General features: G+C 43.8%; 1 protein-coding gene across 1 annotated transcript in view; it reads right to left on the bottom strand.

The window, feature by feature from the left end:
• DNAH9 (dynein axonemal heavy chain 9) overlaps positions 1–22,895 on the bottom strand; it is a 319,894-nt gene that overhangs the window by 149,655 nt on the left and 147,344 nt on the right. Inside the window, exons 38-41 of the mRNA XM_088468617.1 lie at positions 18,843–19,050; positions 5,287–5,452; positions 3,928–4,030; positions 3,232–3,471 (exon numbers count right to left, since the gene is read on the bottom strand). Coding sequence (XP_088324743.1) covers positions 3,232–3,471; positions 3,928–4,030; positions 5,287–5,452; positions 18,843–19,050 — 717 coding nt within the window. The remainder of the gene's footprint in view (positions 1–3,231; positions 3,472–3,927; positions 4,031–5,286; positions 5,453–18,842; positions 19,051–22,895) is intronic.

The following is a 22,895-nucleotide window of genomic DNA, read 5'->3' as shown; positions in this document are numbered from 1 at the left end:
CTTCAATAGGATCTGTGCAGTGCTTGAAAACCACAGTGAATTTACAGCAATTTCTTCTCCGTTTCTCAGTGGGATAGAGGCTTAGAAATCATTGGGCTTTCGAAAGCTGATTTTAAATAACAATGACATAGGAAGCTGTATAAATACTGTATTTTTAGGCATTAATCCGCCTATAATGTCCATCAGTTTTGAATTTACAGCAAAACCGATGCTTAGTAAATTTAGAGAGAGAAAGTTCAAAGGAGCAGTGTTATATTTGTTTGTTACCGCTGGTATAGTGGTGATAGCGGAGCACGAATAACTGTATAACTTCACTGTGGAGGTATAAAGAGAACAAAGCAGATGGCAAATACGCAAGTAACACCAACAGATAGAGAAATGGAGGAGAGGATGTTTTCATAGTAGGCTATAGACACTGAAGGAGCATTCAGAAAAGTAGGAGGCAAACCAAGAAAGAACAGTACTGTTAAGGCCAAGAGAGTGAATGGTGTAGAGAAGAGGTGGGTGGAAGACTGTACTAAAAGTAGCAGAGAGGTCAAGAAGGATGAGTATGGTGAAGTTACATCAGTCGTTCATTAGTCACTTTAGTGAAGGAAATCCCAGTTTTGTGCACAGAGCAAAATCCAGATGAGCAAGAAGAGAGTGGAGAGAAATGTTGTATACAAGCTAGATTGGAAGCAAAGGGGAGTTGACAAATGGAGTTCCAGCTGGATATAGAGGTACGGTCAAATTATGGTTTCTTAAGATTACAACAGATAAGTGCTATATGTTTCAAGATGGAAAAGAAGGAGCCAGAGTGGGACAGGTTGATGAGATGAGATATAGTAGGTGATGCCAAATAGTGCGGGGAAAGTGTGGAGGAGTTGGGTTGGAACAGGACTGAAGGGTCAGTTTGAGGCAGAAGAGTAGGAAAATGTTAAAAAAAACGTATTTTTATGAACAGGAGAGAAAACTGTGGGCAGGTATATGAATGAGAAGGTTGGCTTTGGGCGATGCATCTGGATGCGTTTTTATGATGGATGGTGTGAGCTTGCCATTGAAGTACTATCTAGAGCAGTGAGTAAAGAAGGAGGAAGAATTGTGGGTGGGCAAAGAGTTGGCAAACATTTTAGAATTTTTCTGAGTATATTATATACCTTATCTCATGTCTGTCTAGTGTCTACCTACCTCATGCCTTTCCCCTCATGTCTCATGCCTACCCTTCTCATACCGGTCTTCTCTCTCATACATGTCCCAAAAAGGCAAACAAAGTAGCAACCCTGAGAATGGCCCCAAATTGTTGACATACATCTGCAGGTGCACAAATATAAAATTGGCAAAGTGATGCAAATATGTAGCACTAGCAGCTTCTGCTGATTAAAATGATATGCAGCCTGCTTATATTCTATGTGCGATTGCGGGTGTATCTGCATGCAAAATACTATGTACCAGTGTCATCGTCTGTGACACTAACGTAACACTTGGCATGCAGATACTAACAGAATATAGGCATGCCGCATATCATTTTAATCAGAAGCAGCTTTTGCATCCTATTCGCATCACTGTGCATATAAGATGCATTTTAAAAGAAAAAGCCTCACGTAAAGACACTCGGTCGCTACCGAGTCGCGCAATGCCTAGAATGACTGTTTAATGTGCAAGGAGACTAGATATATGTGGACACAACTGTACTAGTTGGATACGGTATGCCGGTACTTGGGATCCCAGCGGTCAGAATCCCGACGCCATTATTCCAACAGGGTTAGGATACAGATACTTGACGGTAAGCATCCCAAACCTACCCCTAGCCCTCCCTCTCCGCACCCTAAACCTAACCTCATCCCCCCTAGTGCCTAACCCTAACCCTTCCACCCAGTGCCCAACCCTAACCCTCCTCCTAGTGCTACTTAGCATCAGGATGCAGGCGGTCTGGATGCCGGCGCCGGGATTCTGACTTGTGTCAGGATTCCAGCGCCAACATTCTGAGCGCTGGCATCCCGACAGCCGAGATTTCAACTTAATCCCATCTATACATTGCGAGCAAATACTTAATATATCAGTTATTGGCACAATTCCATTAGCCATAAGTTTCTGTGGTTTACTTTAGGTGAAGCAGCTACCTATTTGATACCAGACAATACATAAGCAACTTCCATGCTCTAAAATTAAATTAACCATTAAAAGAAGGACAGCAAGTTAAAAGCGAAAGTGCTATTTTCCACCTACAGAGGTGTTCAGCTGTTGATTTGAAGGTTTGTTAGCCTTTGTTTACCAAGATGATTACCAACAGATTGCTGTCTGCTGCCCCATCTGCGATCAGCTGTCTCATGGCTCTGTTTTTGTCATGTTACCTTACAGGATTAATGTCTCATGTAAGTACTCAGCAGTGACTAGAAGGCCCGACACGATCCTCCTTGTCAAAACAAGTTGACAGCTCCCTTCCTTACAAATAGGCCTATGCTAATTGTCTCATTACGAACACGGGCTGAAATCAGAACCTCAATTAGCGTTGCTAATGAAGACTGATATATGAGAGTGTCCCTGGATTGTGAGATCTGAATATGCATTAAACTGGCAGTCTACAAATCTTATACAAAAATCTTGTTAGAAAAAAAAAATTAACTATTTTTAGTTTTGGTAACATGTCCCAGCAACAGCTGAGAAGAGCAGTAATGAACCAACAGGGCCGTGAACAGCCGAGGTCTGCTGCTGATTTTGCAATAAAAGCACGTCTGGGTCACTAGACAAAACTCAGTCTGTGTTCTTAGTCTCCAGCTAGTCACGGAATCCCCTGATGAAATTACTTGATATCTACATGCAGGTACAAGAACCACAATAATATGTCTCATATATACACACTGCAGAGGTGGTCATTCTTTGAGCTGAACAAACCATTATGACAACTTATGGCTGGCCTCACTATGGGGTCTTTTTACTAATATAACCCCTTATGGCTGGCAGTGATAGAAAATCAGTTATTGGCACAATCAATCATTAAAATGGCATCCAAGCAGCTCTGTTCCCTGGCAAAACAGTCTGGCAGCGATAATGAGAATCTTGCCGTTTTGCAGGCCACTGTTGATGTTATCTGGCTGTTCAGGTTCGCACATACCCAATGGAACTGAGAATGTGTGAAACATGCTTGCCAATAATCTCTCCTTGACAATCTGGACCAGCCCAGAGTTTGCATGAAGTGAATTTGTAGACAACTTTGCAATGACAATAAAAACAGATTCCACTGAAAGCACTCACCTGGAATATGTTGGATAGGTCCCTTAGGTTGAAGATATAGTGGAACTTGATGGCTGTGGGCAAGAAGGTTGAGGTCACTTTCTGATGCAGAGACAATGCTAAGCTAATCAGCTGCTGTGTTGTCTTCTGCAGAGGAGTCGGGAAGTTGCCCACCTTCAGATGTTGAGTCAGAATGGTGCTGTAGATTGTAGCAAGGGCATCCATGCCAGGGAAGGATAGAGCAAACACACTGAAATGTCTCTGCATGGGGGTAAACATATTTCATCATTACTATTTGAAATGTATTAACAAATGTGTAACTCATATGTGTTAATGATTAAAGGAAAAATATAGCACCCCTATAAGAGGCCATGCTGGCTGACTGACCAAGAAGCTACTCGAGTCACAATACACTCATTTAAAAAGTTACTTAAACACATTAGATCTACTTCCACCAGGCCACTGCACCAGAGACACACAGTAGATGGGGTTTGGAGGGGTAGGGGTGCTGGTCCATTTGCGGGGGGATGAGGCTGGTGGTGGAGAGACAGACAGGGAGAAGAGGCAGGAGAGACACATGGGGATGGTGCTGAAGACACTGGGATGGGTCTAGAGAGACACAGGGGGCATGAGCCTGCACCTTTCAGGGAGGGATGGGGGCCACAAAAACATGTATGTACTGGGCCCCGAGATATCTGATGCCAGCCCTGTACTCACCTGTAGTCGGGGGTTGATGGTGAAGCTGCCAGCAGTGGGATTCATGCAAGACACATACTGGACATTCATTATCTCTTTCATTGTCAGCTTGTTCCGGTCGTACCTTAAGAATTAAAGCAAAGCAATATAGCTTAGTGAAAAATGCAATTGTACAATACAGCACAGGGAAGGAGTAGAAATGACTGCCACTCATAGCTTATTTGCCCTTTCTATCTCTATTTCTAAAATACACTATTCTACTAAGATATGCTCTAATTTTCAGCACTGTAACACACATGTAACATAGCTGTCTGAACTATATACATTATATCTCTTTTCCTCACCAGATGCTGTAGCTTACTGATGTCTAATTTATTATCCAACCAAATGAAGGATATCCAGCTGTCTGACATACAGCAATCTATGGGCTATTATGATTATCGTGACACCAGTGATAGACCTAGCTCCTCATCCTGATTGAATGTACCACTGTTAGCTGAAGTAGTATTTATTTTGGAACTTTCAGTGCGCAGTGTACCAAACATGCATTCTCTTACATTTTCTTTCACTGTGAGTTTTCAGAAAATTGGTTACTTTGTCAAATTATGGAAATTTGCTATGAATTCTATCTAAAAAAACAACTTACTTCAGTCCTTGTCCCAGTGAAACTTACTATGTATATTCCCTACAGGCACACAGACAAACACGCACACTAAGGTTAAGTTTTAGCAGCAGTACTGGAGCAGGGCTCCCGAACATGTTACATCACGGCATCACAATGACTGAGTGGAGCCACCTGCACCAGGAGTTCTGCCCAGAGCATCCAAGAGCTCTGGTCAGCTCTACAACAGCGCTACTGGTTGCAGGGTGCCATTTGCAGCTTCAGAGGCTGCGAGGAAGAATCTGTGTTAAGTGCATCCTCTGGAGCTTAACATGCAGAGTATCGGCACTCAATTACATAGGTCGGGGCAGAGCAATTACCCTCGGGTAAACATTGTGGCTATATGAATCTGCCCCTAAGCGTTACTTTCCAAATAAATGCCTTATATCAGTGTCTAAGGCATAACTATGACATCAGAGTGTCTAAGGCATAACTATGACATCAGAGCACTAGCATAATTCTTAACTGGTTGGTCACTGTGTGAGAACACCTGTTGAGAAGGATCACCCAGTTATATCAGCTGTCTGTATGTGTTGTGCTACTAAACAGTTGAACTCACTAGAGAGAAAAATGGAAGATGATCAGAAGGGCCACATGTGGTCCCCAGTTAGCTCTTGCTACTGTGACACTCCACATCCAAACCTAATGACAGTTTTCTGAAATCTTACAGTAAAGCCTCTTCTCTTCCCTACTACCAAATCCATATGCACGTTCTTTACCAGTGTCCATAGTCCATGTGTTGGCGGATGAGCGTATGAGGCTGTACTGTTCCATAAGTATCAACCTCTGGCATGTTCATGTCATCAATAAAGTAGATCAGTTTCTTGGTACCCGGTGGGCCATAATTCCTGCCAGATTTTTTCTCTAGTGGCTTCTCTAGAATAGCTGGGGTTAAAAAGAGAAAAAGATCTTCTATAGATATCAGACATGAAGAAAAAAAACATCACCATAGGGTACTGTATAATATCATATGACATTCAGTGAGTAAGATGGATCTACAAGAAGTCAGCACAGCAGATAGAATTGTAACATCAGAACACAAACAAAGAACAAGAAGGATCATTTACAAGAGTTCAGGCAATGGAGAACCACTTGGGCAAATGGAAATTAGTGATATTACCAGCCCAAAAGCATATGTTTACAAAAAAGCATGTGGATTTGGTGGTCAAGGTAGGTAACATTGTCTGAGATAGTACAACAGTTTGCACTGACAGGTGAGATGAGTTGGACCTTGCTAAGTACAGATCAGGGGCACAGGGGTTAAGATTAGATGAGAATAAGGGATGGAAAAGGATCATTAGGGATGCGTTCCCTGGTAACAGGTAGGCACACAACCTTTTTCTCTTCAGTACTCAGTGGTGCTGGAGACCCAAACTCTATACTTACAAAAAAATAACAGATATGTTTTGCAGACCCTTAAGGATCCTGTTTCTATTCTGAGTCGCACCCAAGTCTGAATACGGCCGCATCTAGCTATGCTGCATTCACATATTTGCAAACTTAGTCATACCAATCTCCTCCATTTCTCTGTGGCCACTAAATGTGCATTTCTGGGTGGCTACAATGGGAACACATGCAAGAGAGTATTTTGTGAGTGTGCTAATGCATTGTGGACACCAAATTCAGCCGTATTTCCTGCACCTAGCATGGGGGAGGTGTAAGTGGCGATGATAACTATGAAGGTTACTCTCAGACTGGGGCGTTGCAAACATTTAGGTGCGTATGACTCAGAACATATGTATTGTGGCATTTGGTTCACAGTGGGCATCTGGAGTTAAGTTTGCATTACATGTGAAGCAGAATCAGGCTCTCTGACTGCAGACTTTCAGATTTAATTTGAGGGTAATTACATCCAAATCAGGTGAACGGGGTAGGAATTACAACGGTTTCTATATGTGCCTCCCACTTTTTAAGGGGCCAAAAGTAATGGGACTATCAACTCAAAAGCTATTTCATGGACAGGTGTGGGCTATTCCCTCGTTATTTCATTATCAATAAAGCAGGTAAAAGGTCTGGAGTTGATTCTAGGTGTGACATTTGCATCTGGAATCAGTTGCTGTCGACTCTCAATATGAGATCCAAAGAGCTGTCACTATCAGTGAAGCAAGCCATCATTAGGCTGAAAAATCAAAACAAACCCATCAGAGAGATAGCAAAAACATTAGGTGTGGCCAAATCAACTGTTTGGAACATTCTTAAAAAGAAAGAACGCACCGGAGAGCTCAGCAACACCAAAAGACCCGGAAGACCATGGGAAATAACTGTGGTGGATGACAGAAGAATTATTTCCTTGGTGAAGAAAAACCCCTTCACAACAGTTGGCCAAATCAAGAACACTCTCCAGGAGGTAGGTGTATATGTGTCAAAGTCAACAATCAAGAGAAGACTTCACAAGAGTGAATATAGAGGGTTCACCACAAGATGTAAACCATTGGTGAGCCACAAAAACAGGAAGACCAGATTAGAGTTTACCAAACAACATCTAAAAAAGCCATTACAGTTCTGGAACAACATCCTATGGACAGTTGAGACAAAGATCAACTTGTACCAGAGTGACGGGAAGAGAAGAGTATGGAGAAGGAAAGGACCTGCTTATGATCCAAAACATACCACCTCATCAGTGAAGTATGGTGGTGGTAGTGTCATGGGATGGGCATGTAAGGCTGCCAATGGAACTGGTTCCCTTGTATTTATTGAAGATGTGACTGCTGACAAAAGCAGCAGAATGAATTCTGAAGTGTTTCGGGCAAGATTATATGCTCATATTCAGTCAAATGCTTCAGAACTCATTGGATGGCGCTTCACAGTGCAGATGGACAATGACCTGAAGCATACTGCAAAAGCAACCAAAGAGTTTTTTAAGGCTAAAAAGTGGAATGTTATGCAATGGCCAAGTCAATCCCCTGACCTGAATCTGATTGAGCATGCATTTCACTTGATGAAGACAAAACTGAAGGGAAAATGCCCCAAGAACAAGCAGGAACTGAAGACATTTGCAGTAGAGGCCTGGCAGAGCATCACCAGGGATGAAACCCAGCGTCTGGTGATGTCTATGTGTTCCAGACTTCAGGCTGTAATTGCCTGCAAAGGATTTGCAACAAAGTATTAAAAAGTGAAAGTTAGATTTAGGACTGTTTAGTTTGTCCCATTACTTTTGGCCCTTTAAAAAGTGGGAGGCACATATAGAAACCGTTGTAATTCCTACACCGTTCACCTGATTTGGATGTAATTACCCTCAAATTAAATCTGAAAGTCTGCAGTTAAAGCACATCTTGTTTGTTTCATTTCAAAGCCATTGTGGTGGTGAATAGAGGCCAAAATATGAAAATTCTGTCAATGTCCCAATATTTATGCACCTGACTGTAGGTAATGTGATGCGACTGCTACTGTATAGCTGTGCTTCCCTTCACTTCTTGTTTAATCAGTGATTCCATCCTGTGACACATATTCAAATAAAGGAATACCATGCTGATAACCGGCTCTTCCCATCATCTGCATGACCAATGAATGAGAGGAGGGCAATGAATGTTAATTTGCTATTATTAACACATTGTAGATGGCAAAATAGGTCTCATCTGGGATACTGGGTTTTGAATTGTGGTTTCCAGCATAAAAGTAATAGTGATTATCTCATATCATACTCATACCCAATAATGGGTTAAATCTATATGACCAGACCTGGGCAAGCGATCTCTCTCCAGCAGGTGTGCAACTACTAGACTAATAGAGGGTACACACGGTCAGACTTGGAGACGATCAGATAACGATCGTTATCTGATCATCCTGCATGTGTTGTATGATCGATATCGAACATCCAACACATGCACCAACCCCCCAACTACTATAATGACCTGTGATCAACGATCGCGGGTCCCTATAGTAAACAGGCTAACCTGTTCGATATCTACCAGGTTGGCCTGCTTGCACGGGCGATGGTCGATATCGACCATCATTTGGTCGTTTGAAGGGGCCAGAAACTGGTCGTATTGTACGATAATGATATATCGATATCATTATCGTTCAAATCGACCAGGGAAATCTGACCGTGTGTATGCACCAAGACCAGTTTAATTGCTGCATGCATGATCTTGCAGAGATAGTAGCAGCTAGTTCCTGGCCTTTACGGTTAAGGTTTTGCCATTTGTTGAACAAATTGAGTCTAATTATGTTCGCTGAACTTGTTCTTTTAAAGTAGACTTTCTGTGCCTCTCGAGTGTACAATGTTCTTCCAGTGACACTAGCATGGTCTTTTAAATGAAGGCAGTTATTAGTCTGCCAGTGACCCATAAAACATATTGAAGCTAATAGCCAGCCTGAATTTTCCAAGAAGCTGCAGAAAAGTGCAAAATAAGCAGAGTCTGAGAAAGACTTGTGAGGGCGCATGTTCCTGCTTTGGGAACTTAACCTACATTTGTGCAAAACGGTGTACAGTTAAGGGAGGAGTACAAAGCTGTATGAATAAACATTACATGCAGGACTGTGTCTGTCACATAGGCCTAGGAAGGTACAGTTCAAGGACATTAAATAAATATTAATGTTTACTATATTGTCAAGTGAACTGTAGTCTTCCATTTACTCACATCCCTCAGCTGACAGTAAGCAAATTAGCAATTTATTGTTATAAGTTATAACCTTTTCTGCTGAAATATATTATAGTGGTTTCCAATCTAACCATAAACAGGAGATTTCAGCTCACGTGAATCTAGTGAGTTTGAAAATATAGCAGCACTTAAAATCGTGGGGTGTCTGCACAAACCCTTTTTCTTTAATCATGAGCTAATTCTCCTTTAATTGTACACTACAGTAAACCGTGGCAGACAGCAAAGATTGCTGGAAGTTTTTTTTTTTTTACTTTGTTGCAACAATGCAATTACTCTCAGTAAATCATCAGCGTGTGATGTAGGCAACCCATGTAATTATTCAATGTTAATGAGTTTTTTTTATCCAAGGACAACTGAAAAGTACAAGAAAGATGGATGCAGTGGTGGGGTTGCACTATTTCTAGAGATGGGTCCCAGAGCGGAGGGGGGCCGGGAGACTCGGTGCTCAGTGTCAGCAAAAACCCATGGGTAAATGGTTTTCTTATGTGATCATTCCTATCAGAGCATTGTAACATTTAAAAGCAGCACAACCATATTTCTTATGTGTTAATAAATACTACTAGACACTAGTACAAGTTTACAGCAAGCGTTAGTTTTCTTTGTCATTTTCTCAGCACGTATGGGAAAGAGCTCTGAATGCAGTGTGTCAGCACAAAGCAGCAGGCAGCAATTATATGATCATCAAATGGAGGGGTGTGAACTAAAACCAAAGTCACGCCTTATCATCTCATCACATCATACTTTGCTGCAGTGCAACCAAGCTTTACTAAGCTGTGTCTCTAAATTGGTGTGTCCCATCATGCCATGTCAGTCAGCTTGTGCAACGGTGCAATGAGACTGATAGTTAGGGGGCCACGGATTATCTATCTGTGTGGACTGTACCAATTACTGCTGCATGACTACACTTTGTGGTCTGCTTTTGCCAGTCAGCTATATTACCCATCTGTATTATAGAGTAAGGTGTGTGACAGATTCATAGGGAAACAGAAAGTTCATTTAGGGCCTGACACCAAGTTCTAAGATATTGTCTTAATGCTTTACTGCATAGAGCCATGTGCATTATATAAGTCCTGCTAACGTATGGGAAACTAAGTTAAATTGTGCTCTGGGCTCTCTCCAGCTGTCTTCGTCCATCTGTACTGGAAGAGAACTGTGTGAGATATGAAGAAGCCTGCCCAGGAGTAACTTGTAAGGCATATGACTGTCAGGTGTAAGCTCACAGAGCTAGTTCCCCAGCTGTATTAGTCTACACCTCAAAACTCTCCTGCTGTACATATTGGAGGAAGCCTGCACAAGAGAACATAGCACGAGTACAGCACTACAGACTGATCATGCTCTCTCTTTGGTAAAGCCTATTTTATTTTGCTATCTACATAGTTCACAAGGCTTTGAGTAAAGCAATAAAATGAAATCACATGAAATTAGAGAACAAGGTCTTCTTTCAGTTGGATTTAATCACATAGGCCATTAGGCAGTATAACCAACTATACAGCACTGGTGACAGGAGCACAAATGAACTGCTCACACAACATAAACATGACACCATCATTTTCATTATGCTAACATACTTGTTTGGACTTCAGCATAAAGAACGTGTGTATAACTGCAAATAGTATCAAAACAAGAAAGATTTGAACAAGGCAAGATATGGGTCACAACGTCTGGACACTAATAACAAATAAACAGGAAAAAAAAACCGGAGATCCTGTCATTACAAGTACATACAGTATATGATATACTGTATAATCCATTACAACAAAAACTGTGTTATAACACTGCCCTCCAGTGTACATATTGAGTATTGCATTCAAGATACTGCAAACTCCTTTACAACTTGCACTCGATGTGCAACACAAATCACTGTAGTTTTGCACAATTCCTCTGAGATGGTCTTTCTAGCACACACCTAAGGTGCTAGCCTTTACTCTTATAAGACACCTACGCATAGTGCACATACTGTAGATTTTATGGAGAGCACTGTGAAAAAGTGTACATGTAAATGTCTCATCCAAGTCCACTACTGTTATTATCAGCTCTTACATAAAATATTTTCTTTTCCTGAAACACTGCTTAGTTTAGCATCATTATGGTTTAAATTAAATGACAGGACAATGAGACTGCCTTTATTACATGTGACAGTGTGTGATAAATATTTATTTTTACATTGGGCAAAGTCTGCTTACAAATGCAATTCTCTGACTAAGTGCAAGTGGAAAGTGCAAAAAGCATCTGATTACAATGAGACCGGATATCTGACAGCTCAGAAAAAAAAAATAAGGTAATTTTGCAGAGTGAGTCCTTTGTACAACAAGTGCTGCTAAAAATGTCCTCTCTACCCACTTATCATTCAATAATCTCAGCCCACAAAATAAAACATTGTTGCATTGATCTTCAAAGCTAGAGGTACCAGCATGTAGGAAAAAATTCCCTCATTCTGGCCAACTCTTCTGATTGCTACTAACTTTGCTGCCATTTTGTACCTGGCTATTTTACGCTTTATAAATGAGTCACTCTGTAATTAACCCTGTATTATACATCTGTCACCTACTGTATGTAAAATGAGAGTTATGGTAAAACTTACCTTTGTTAACTCTCTTTTTTCTAAGTCCATAGGGGCCACAGGGATACCATGGGGGTGTAGGTGGTGGATAAGGACCAGACACCAAAGTTAAGCTTTCAATTGCCAGGATGCAATGGTCCCTCCCCCCTAAACCCCGCCCCTCAGGCAAATCAGTTTGTTAACAAGCCCAAGGCAGGAGGAGGAGAGGAGAGAAGGAAGACTGGTACACAGAAGAATCACACTCTCACATCAAAGAGGCGGGAAACTGGTGACCAGGAAACCCAACCCAGAGAAGCCAGGGGCGTCAGGGTAGGCGCCCTGTGGACCCTATGGAATTCGAAGAAAGAGAGTTAACAAAGATAAGTTTACCATAACTCTCATTTTCTTCTTTGGGGTCCACAGGGATCCACAGGGTTACCAGGGGGATGTCCCATAGCAGTATTCAAGGAAGGGGATGCTCCTGAGCTGAGAGGAGTATCCTGCGTCCAAATGAAGCATCCTGAGAGGCAAAGGTATTGAAGGCATAAAACCTAAGAAAGGTGTGGACAGAAGATCATGTGGCTGCCTTACAAAGCTGTTCACCTGAAGCGCCACAGCGAGCTGTCCGCGAGGGTCCCACAGAGCGAGTGGAATGAGCAGAGACAGTAGCCTGCACAGAAAAGCCCGTCTGTGTGTAAGCCTGTGAGATAGTCATGCGAAGCCATCTGGCCAGAGTCTGTTTGTTAGCTAGCCATCCCTTCTTATGGAATCCATAGAGGACAAATAGGAAATCTGTTTTCCAAAGAGAACTTGTACGGTCCACGTAGATCGTGAGAGCACAGACCACATCCAAGGAGGCCTCACCTGCCGAAAGGTCTGATGATTGGAAGGCTGGGACTACGCTTTCCTCATTAATATGGAATGAGAAACAAACTTGGAAAGGAAGTCAGGACGAGTTTGAAGAATAGCCCTCTCCTTATGAAAAATCAGAAATGGGGTGCAACAGGAAAGGGTCCATAAATTTGATACCCTACAGACGGACGTTAGAGCCAGAAGAAAGAGAGTCTTCCCTGTGAGCCACTTGTGTTCCACAGATTCCAAGGGTTCAAACAGAGAGCCCTGAAGGGCCTGGAGAGCCACTGACAAATCCCACAGTGCCACTGGAGGGACGAAGGGAGGTTGAATATGGAGGACACCCTGAAGGAAGGTGTGAACATCCGGCATTGGAGCAATTCTATGCTGGAACCAAATGGACAGAGCAGAGACATGCACTTTCAGTGAGGCCAGGTGTAGTCCAAGGTCCAATCCTGCTTGAAGGAGGGACAGAACTCTAGAGACCCTAAAAACTTGAGGGTCAAAACTTCTGGCAGCACACCACTGGAAGTATGTTTGCCACAGATCAGGGCAGAGGTTGGCTTATGCGCTCTGAGCATAGTCTGGACCATTGAGCTAAAAAATCCTTTGGACCTTAGGAGGGATGTCTCAAGTGCCACGCCGTCAAAGACATGGACCTTGAGACAACAGTTCCGAATGTTGAGGAAGTAGGAAAGGAGCGTCTATGGAGAGGCTGTGAAGATTGGCTTATGTCATCTGGGCCAGGCTGGAGCCGCCAGCAGGACAGTGCCTCCTTCTTGCTTGAACTTCCAAAGGACTCGAGGAAGAAGGGAGACTGGAGGGAATAGGTATGCAAGATGGAAGGTCCACTTCACTGACAAGGAGTCTACGAAGGCTGCTTCGGTATCCCTTGTTCTGGACCCGTACACTGGTAGCTTGCGATTGTGTCGGGAGGCCATGAGGTCCACCCTCTGGCAGGTCCCACTTGTCCACTAGGTGTGGAAAAACCTCTGGGTGGAGAGACCATTCCTCGGCATGCACATTGTGACGTCTGAGGAAGTCCGCTTCCCAGTTGAGAACTCCCAGAATGAACACCGCGGAGATGACCGGGAGGTGACCTTCGGCCCATGCGAGAATGCCTGACACTTCTGCCATTGCTGACCGACTTCGTGATTGGTGTTTGATGTAGGCCACTGCTGTAGCATTGTTGGATTGCCCTTGTACAGCCTTGCCCTGAAGAATGTCCTAAGCCAGAGTGAGGGATCTGTAGATGGCTCGGGGTTCCAATACATTGATTGTCTGGTCGACTTGACCGATGTCCAATGGCCCTGGAAGGAGTGTTGACTGGTCATTGTGCCCCAGCCCCGGAGGCTTGCGTCTGTTGTAAGGAGTACCCACTCTGGGAGTCAAAAGGGACGAACCTTGGCTAGGTTGGACATCTGTAACCACCAAGAAAGGGACAGACAAACCTCTGGAGAGAAAATCAATGTCTGGGATCTGATCCAATGGGGTAACTCGTTCCATCTGGAGAGCATTAGGTGTTGCAGAAGCCTGGAATGGAACTGAGCGTACTCCACCATGTCGAAGGTGGATACCATGGATCCCAGAATCTGCATTGCTCAGTGAACTGAGACTTGGCGACTGCGGAGTAATCTGCGCACTTGTTGAAGTGTGGAGATCTTGTCCATTGTCAGGGAGATTCTCTGAGCTTGAGAATCCAAAAGAGCCCCCAGATGGAACATCCTTTGTGAAGAGTTCAGGGAGGACTTTTTCCAGTTGATTAACCAGCCGTGTCTCTGTGGCAATGGTTATCTAAAGATGGCATTGAAGAACCTCTGGGGAGCGTGCTAAGAGCAAGAGGCCATCCAAGTATGGTAGCAGCCTGACTCCCTGACCACGCAGGTGGGCTGCCATGGCTGCCATACTTTTGGTAAAGACCCCTGGTGCTGTAGAAAGTCCAAAGGGCAGAGCCTGAAATTGGAAATGTTGCTGTAGTACAGCAAACTGGAGATAACGCTGAGGGCATTATAGGTACATGTAGGTAAGCGTCCCAAATATCCAGAGATACCATAAAGTCCCCCGGCTCCATAGCTAGTACAATAGAGCGCAGGGTATACATCCACAATCTGGGCACCCTGATAATTTGTTCAGGGATTTGAGGTTGAGCATAAGACGATAAGACCCATATGGTTTCTGCATCAGAAACTATAGAATAATAACCGTTCCCTCGCTGCGATAGCGGAACTTGAACTATTACCCCAGCTTGCAGCAAGAACTGAATGGCTTTCTGGATAAGCAAGGCTCTGCTCGGGATTGATGGGGGGGCCTGTGTAGAAAAACTGGTGGGGTGGCCGTCTTAGGAATGAGAAGGCGCAACCGTGAGAGACACTTCTTGTACCCAAGCGTCTGTGGTGGTTTGACGCCAGCACTGGGCAAATTGAAGAAGTCGGCCTTCTACTCTGGGGTCCCCCAGGGGGTGGCCCGCCCCGTCAGATTGAAGGTTTGTCCTCAGATTTGGAAGCAGGATGTCGGGTGGCCCAGATCTTCTTGGTCCTGGGCTTAGTGGCCCTTGTGGAAGCCGATTGCTGAGGAAAGGACTGACCCATAGGCTTTCCTTTGCAGTAGTTGCTGAGGGCAGAAAAGCAGTTTTTGATGCTGCCAAAGTGGCTACAATCTTGTCAAGATCTGAGCCAAACAAGATCTCACCAGTGTAAGGTAATGATTCTAAGGCCTTCTTAGAGTCTGAATCCGCCTTCCATGACCGTAGCCAAAGAGTGCGGCGGGCAGACTCTGACGTAGCCGATGCTCTAGAGGCCAGGAGACTATCATGCAAGGTCGCTTCTCTGATATAGGAAGCTGCATCTCTTATGTGAGCTATATAAAACATCTGAGACATCTGATCTCTAGAGGCCTCTAGGGTGAAAGACTATTCTAAAGCATCTGCCCAGCTCTCAATCATTTTCGCCACACAGGCAATAGCCATTGATGGGTGAGCAATGGCTCCTGAAAGGGAATACACAGATTTAAGGCCAGTTTCAATGTTTCTATCCATAGGGTCCTTTAATGAGGAAGCTGCAGGGATAGGTAATGTGGAGCTTTTAATCAATTGCGTAACATAGGAATCTACTGCTGGGGGAGCCTCCCATTTTGCGCAATGAGCTGCAGGAAAAGGGTAACGATAGTTCAGGCGTTTTTGGAGCTGAAACCTCTTACCAGGCATCTGCCAAGCTGCTGCTATGTGTTTGGCTAGCTGATCATAGAGAGGAAATTCTGCTGAAGCCACTTTTTGTTGTTTAAATAGCGGGTGATTTGATTTGGGGATGGGCTCATTGTCTTCTATTTGGAAGATAGATCTGACAGCTCGCACCAAAGCAGGTATATTCATTTTAGACTGATGCTCTCCTTCCCCTGAGATGCAGTATGAGAGAGATTGTCAGTGTCTTTTGCCTCAGATGATATCTCAGATTCTGAAAGTTGTGAAGACTGTGAAGACAACACAGTACGCTTTGTAGGTTTACTGGGTAGGGGCTTCTCACCTTGCAACATATTTTGAAAGGCTGTAGAGGAAGCTGCTAGACTCTGTACCGTAGTAGAGAGGACATCTACCCATAGTGGTACCGGTACTGCCTGTACCTTTTGAGGCAACCCCATAGGGGGAATTACTGCCGTGACTGTCAGGGACGCCCAAGGAGGCTCCTGTGCAAGGGCAGAAGACGTACCTAGTGTAATAGAACACATTGTACTTAGTCCGTCCTGGACAACATCCTCCTCATTCAAGCTTGCTGAACAAGATTTGCATGAGAGCAACGTAGGTGCAGTCACTTGCTTGCTACTTTTGCCTTTGTTAGACATAGTCGCAGAGTATACACTAATATGTGACAGAATAAACCAAATACAAATGGGTATGCAAATGCTATTATGCGACAGAATACACCAAATACAAATGGGTATGCAGACGCTATTATGCAACAGTGTATACAAATGGGTACTGCAGTATAGTGATCCTGCCTATGCTTAAATAAACTGCAGGAGAGCACAGCACATGATATGGTACTGTGTAGAGTGCAACCAAACAGTATGTGACAGCCTTCACATTTCAAAGCAAAAGTGAAGTATAGCAGCCCTGAATACAGCGGTATGATAGGGTTATAGTGAGAAGAAAGGGAAAGGCATAGGCTGACAGATAAGAAAAATCATATAGACAAGCAGCGCTAGCAAAAGTCACATACTATGCAGAAAAACACTAACTGCAAAAGGGCGCTACATTCAACTACTCAGACGCAGTGTCTGGTATGCTATAGCGCTACATAACCTGACTCCTGGAAGAAGTATGTAGGGGGACCGGACCCAGCGTTTTTCAGAGAGAGTTGTGGCTGAGCCTACAGAAAATGGCCGCCAGAGACTTCTGAGCGGGCGGGGTCCAAGGAGGAGAGCAGCTCAGAGTGTCCAGACCGCGGTGAAATTACGTCTTGAGCTGGGGGAGGGGCCACTGTAATAGGGAAAGCTGACCTCCCCTGGCTGATTTTTGACCACCGGGAGGCTGGATTCCCGCACCATATGTACCCAGGTGGTCTAGTGGATCACGCGTAAGAGGCCGGTGTTCACTCCCAGCACCTCCAGTCTGTCCCCTGGAACCGTAGGTAAGACTGCCCAGCCGCGGGCTACCGCAAGCAGTAACCTGCCTTACCTGTCCTCTGGTCCGAGTTGCAGGCTGGGGTCCTCTGCGGGGCCGGATAGCAAGGTCCAAAGGAGCCCTGCCGAAAGTACCAAGTGATGCTATGGAGTTGCGGCGCCCAGAGGGGTGATGAAGTGGTAGCACAGACGTCCTAAGGACAGTCTGATGCTGCGCACTCAGTAATAAAGATAAATAAAATTAGAAATCATAAAATTAAAGCTTTGGGCTTCATACGGTAGCCACTGTTATACAAGGTGATCCGAGCTCCAGCCGGACACCAAGCAAACTGATTTGCCTCAGGCTCAGGGGCGGGATTTTGGGGGGAGGGACTGTTGCATCCTGGCAGTTGAAAGCTTAGCTGTTTGGTGTCCGGTCCTTATCCACCACCTACACCCCATGGTATCCCTGTGGACCCTCTGGACCTTGAAGAAGAAATTAAAAATTGTATTGTCACACTGCCTTTCCATCTTCACAGTAAACATGTTATACAAGCAATGTCATACTGTGATTAACAGGCATTGGTGTTAGGTATTGTTCCTATACAATTACAAAAGCAAAGCCTTTTTAAGACAGTACTGTCCAGTGATGCTTAAACACCACATTTACTAATGAATGAATAACAACTACAATGGTCCCTAGACAGCGGCTAAAATGGTATCGATATACAGTAGATGAAAATCCGTCATATAGAAAATTATAATAAATCACACAATAAAAGTGATTTTGCTTCAATTTCTTGAAGGCTCCTTCCTCCCTGTCTACCCCATACTCAATACTCCCCACAAGGGTACCTAACACTTGGTTACTGCAGCTCTGCTGCTTATTTTGAGTGTTATGATCGCTATTGCAGCAATGTGTATAAATCATGTCCTTGTCTTACATTGTATTGTACTGCAAGTCACTGGTTTATTGTTCACTTATTTGTTTATGTACTATGTTAAGGCGCTGTGGAACACTTGTGGCACCATATAATTAAAGCACAATAATAATACCATGCCATATTCCGGTCTGAATGATCTAAACTATACTGATCATTAATAAACAGTAATAAAAAGCCTGGCATTCAAACATTTCAGGCTTCTATATTGCTTCAGAGTGATGTAATATTATTTCACGCCATTATCAATAATGGGACTGGTAACACTCAGGATAGTTTTAGTTAGTCAAGCATAGTCACAGTTGTATAGCTCGTTGACATACATTACTGCATTCGATATTGTGTTTATTGCTTTTTTACATTTACAAGGTTGACCCTGTAAACTTCACAGAAATTGACTGCAGAGCTACATTATGTATTCCTGACGGGATGGATACGGGATGCCAGCGTTCGGCGTTCAAAATCCCGATGCCGGCATCCCGACAGGGTTAGGATTCTGCTTGCATCCCCGTATGCTGCTAGCAGAATCAGCCGCTGTCAGTTAACGAGTGGTAGCCAACAGAAAGGGCCCGGCGGCATCTGTTCTTAATTGAGTCTGCCCCTTAGGGGTTCCTGTGTGATAAGTTTGGCTAACACTGTTGTATGTGGTTGGAGCCTGAGCACTCAACCTGATAGCATTTATTAAAACAGATAATGGTCAAATGTTGGATTTCAAATAAGACAACAATGACAGTCATTTTCCATATTACCTTGTAGCATGGCTGATGTGGTGTAGTAGTTGAATGGCACATTCTTGATTAAATACTCATCAGGATCCAAAGAAGATAGTTTTTCTCCAACGAGTACTGATTTTCCTGTGCCAGCATTGCCGACCAACATTACCGGCCTCCTCTTCTCTAACAGTTTGTCCATAAAGTAACGGACTCTAATGGTCTCATTAGTGTGAACTAAGCAAGCCTAAAAAAAAGACAAACATGCCATCAATAAAATATGTTCTTGTAGAAAATACGAATAATTACTAATAATGTATAAGTTTATAGTACACATGAACTTTCCATATAGGAGGTCTATCCAAACATTATGGGGAGAGACTTTGAGTTATCAAAGAGTTTTATTTAAAATGGCACCTGCCTAAGACCACTACTGTTCAGGAAGGCTGCATGTATCAATAATTATATGCTAATTTTATTACCATGTTTCCTGTCAATGTTCTCCTACTACTTGGCAATACAGTGTCAGAATGGGACATGTAGATCACTAAGTGCCTCCTCCTACAGTCACTATGCTGCAACACAAGATAATGAGGAGTGAGTGTCATACGGAATCGGAATGAATGACCACCGGACGAGAGTCTGGCGGTCGAAATTCCGAGGCCGGCAGGCTGAACAGCGCAGATCCCAATGGAGGTAAGTAAGGTACCCAACCCTCCTCTCTCCCCCCCCTAACCCTCCTATAGGGGTGCCTAACCCTAACCTTGCCCCCTAGTGCCTAACCCTAACCTTCCCCCAGGGGTGCCTAAAGCTAACTCCCCCTCACCCTAAACCTAACCCAGGGGGGTGCATAACCCTAACCTCCCCCCAGGGGTGCCTAACCCTAACCGTCCATTCCCCTATCCTAACCCTAACCCTCCCCAGGGGGTGTCTAACCCTAAGTCCCCCGGCGGTCCCTAAAGCTAACCCCATTCCAGGCTACGTGGATACTAACCCACGGCGTTGGACGATTGGTCTGGCGTCCTGTCGGGGTCCCGGCGTCTGTATTTCGACGCCTATGTTAGATTCCTTGCCGGGATTACACTGTCGGGATTGTGATCGGCGGCCTTGCAGCCATCGGTCCCATGACTGCATCCCTGTCATACTGTCACACAGACATGATTACAAATTGTGTCCTACTACAGTCCCTGTAAAGAGAACTTTTATACTGTTTAATATGAAGGCAAATGTCATTCACACAGGTAAGATCAACAAGTGCCTCATTTGACAAATCATCTAATGCAGGGAATTAATAAACATAGGTAAGATGACAGAGATTCCCCACCTACAGTTAATGTGAGAAGCTTGCTTACATGAGAGGAAAGTAAAATATACAGGCCAAACCATATGTCTTCTCCTGTAAGGAGCCCCTGCTATACAATGTCATGACAACGGGAAAGTAATGAGAATGACAAGTGCAATTAAATGTAATTTAGTATGTTTTAAAGTCTTCCACATTATGAAAAAAAACTAAAAACACTTATCTAGAACAACCAAACTCTTGTGTATTAGGGATAATTCTCGCATTGCATCCACCTGTGCATCCATGTATCATTTCTCTTGTATATTCTGTATTTGGAGTTATGTTTTCTATAAATCATATCTATGATGTTCTGACATATTTTGCTTAATTTTTTGGTAATATAAAATTTTTGCTTTTTGAATGTTCTGCATTACATATTTTAGAGCTGAAATGTTTTTTTTATATAATATATATATATATATATATATATACACACACACACATATATACACATACATATATACACACACACATATATCAGGGACGTGCGGTCATGGGAGGCAGAACCTTACCTGTCATAGCATCTCCCCTATTATACTCCCTGTCATGCTCTAGGGTTTTTATATAAAAACATTGTTTTTATACGTGTGCCTCCCCAGCCATTGACCTCACCGCACATAATTTTATCAATTAATTGTAAATTGCACAGTGCTGTATAATATTATATATATATATATATATATATATATATATATATATATATATTACACATATATACACACATATTACATACAGAGCCATCTCTTCCATTGGGCTTTTTGGACAGTTGCCCAAGGGCCCGAAGCTTGTAGGGGCCCACCAACCCGCCCCCTGTAGCCCGGACAGTTGGTAAATTTGTGATATTTTTATAAGCCCTGTATTGTGAACTAACCTCTCCCACCCCAACCCCCCCCCCCCCTCACCAGATGTCAGCAACAACCCATGCAGCAAATCTGTATGTCCCGGATGATGGGAAGGAATCCCGAAACATAGGATTAAAGGACTTTTATTTTTGAAAGCTTCAGTCTCGTGAGTGCCTCCGTTTGTGGATTTGTATATTTTATATATATATATATATATACATACACACATACACACACTAAACATAGTAGTAGTCAAAGGCGGACTGGGCCGGGGAGCACGGGCTGGTATAATTTTTAGTATTCCAGGGCCCCCAGGCTGCGGCAGGCAGAGGATGCTCCTGCTCCCAGCTAGAGAGAGATCCGAGTAGCAGCTGTAGCAGGGGCTAAAAGAAAATGGCTGCCCCCATATCAGGCTACAAAAAGATGGCCGCTGTCGACCAATGGGGAGCCAGGTTTTCCTACCCAGAAACCCAAGAGGCTGGAGAATAAGGAAAGGGGGCGTGGCTTATTGGGGGAGTGGGTAGAGGAGCTGAAAAAATAAAGTTTATGGCAAAGCACCCATGGAGGAGTGAGTCAGAGAGGACAGAGATGAGGAGCGTCTCAGAATGGTGGAGATCCTGCTTCCTGTCTTCCCCCCCCTCCCTTACAGCAGCCCAGCACACAGCGTGTGCGAAGCTGCAGTAGAAGACTGCTCGTGACTGCTGAGCAACAGCCACAGCAGTCTCCTATGCCTGTGGGGGGAGCGATCACACTGGGCCCAAGTTCTGGAGCTGAAAAAACATAAAAATCAATTGTCTTTTTTTTCTAATAATTGTCTGTATGTCTGTGCGTGTTAGGCTTAGCCGCACAAGATCTAGCAAGTTGGCAACGCAACCTAGAGCTGCCCGACTCCAGTCATGATCAATCGGTGCTCTGGGCCCAAGTTCTGGAGCTGAAAAAAAATAATAATCAGTTGTCTTTTTTTTTTGTTTCAAATTTTTGTGTGTGTGCACGACTGCACAGGTGTGAATTTTGTAATCGCACCTTGGCTACACTATTGGTGCTTGTGACACTGCTTCAAGACCACAAAAAATATGGAGGGCTGTCACATGATAGGAGAGAACCACATGTTGTAGCTGCGGCCAGCAGTGCAAGGCCGTCAATTTCCTTGTTCTCTATGAAGGCCCATGCCCCAGGGATTAAGTCACGCCATTAATATGGTAAAGCAAGTTTTACTGAAGTTGAGATAAAAAAATTTAAAGGAAATTTGCCTTTAGATAAACAAAAAATTGGCAATATGCCATTCACTACACGAAGTGGCAAGGAAAAGGATAAGGCCTTGGCCTTTCTTTATGAAGACTGCTGATCCTGATAGCCCTTCTGCTTGTAGTAGTAGTGGTGGTGGTCCAATTAAAAATGTGAACGTTGTTAAGACAGCTCCGGAAAAACCAACTGTGTGCCCTGAGAAATCGAAAACACAAATCCCCGAGGAGAGTGCAAGTGTGTCCGTAGTTGCCATGTGTGAGCCAGACCTAAATACTAGTGTACTGGAGGATCCACCAAGTTCCAACATTTGTGTGCCCTCTGTAAATGTGGGGAAGGGCAGCCAACATCTTGCAGATGTAGTCATTGAGGATGCTTCTGTGGAATTGCACATGGAGGAAGAGGATATTTTGGTAGTTGAAGGCGCTAAGGATGATGAAGATGTTGGTGATGAGGATGTTGATGCTGAGGATGAAGCTGTTGCCCATGGATTGAAAAAGCCAAAGCCCATTGTTGCCATGCCGGGCAAAAGACAAAAAAATCCACTTCTCACGTGTAGAATTATTTCCACCCCAATCCGGACAACATTTGTCAAGCCATATGTAACCGTTGCCTAGCAAGAGTGAGTAGAGGGAGGGACCTAAACCACCTAGGAACCTTCTCCTT

This window comes from Taudactylus pleione, unplaced genomic scaffold (genome assembly GCF_031769625.1).
Source record: "Taudactylus pleione unplaced genomic scaffold, aTauple2 ptg000012l, whole genome shotgun sequence".
In the NCBI taxonomy this organism is placed as follows: Eukaryota; Metazoa; Chordata; class Amphibia; order Anura; family Myobatrachidae; genus Taudactylus; species Taudactylus pleione.
Note: the sequence above shows the minus strand (reverse complement) of the source record. Positions and strands in the feature narration are given on the sequence as shown.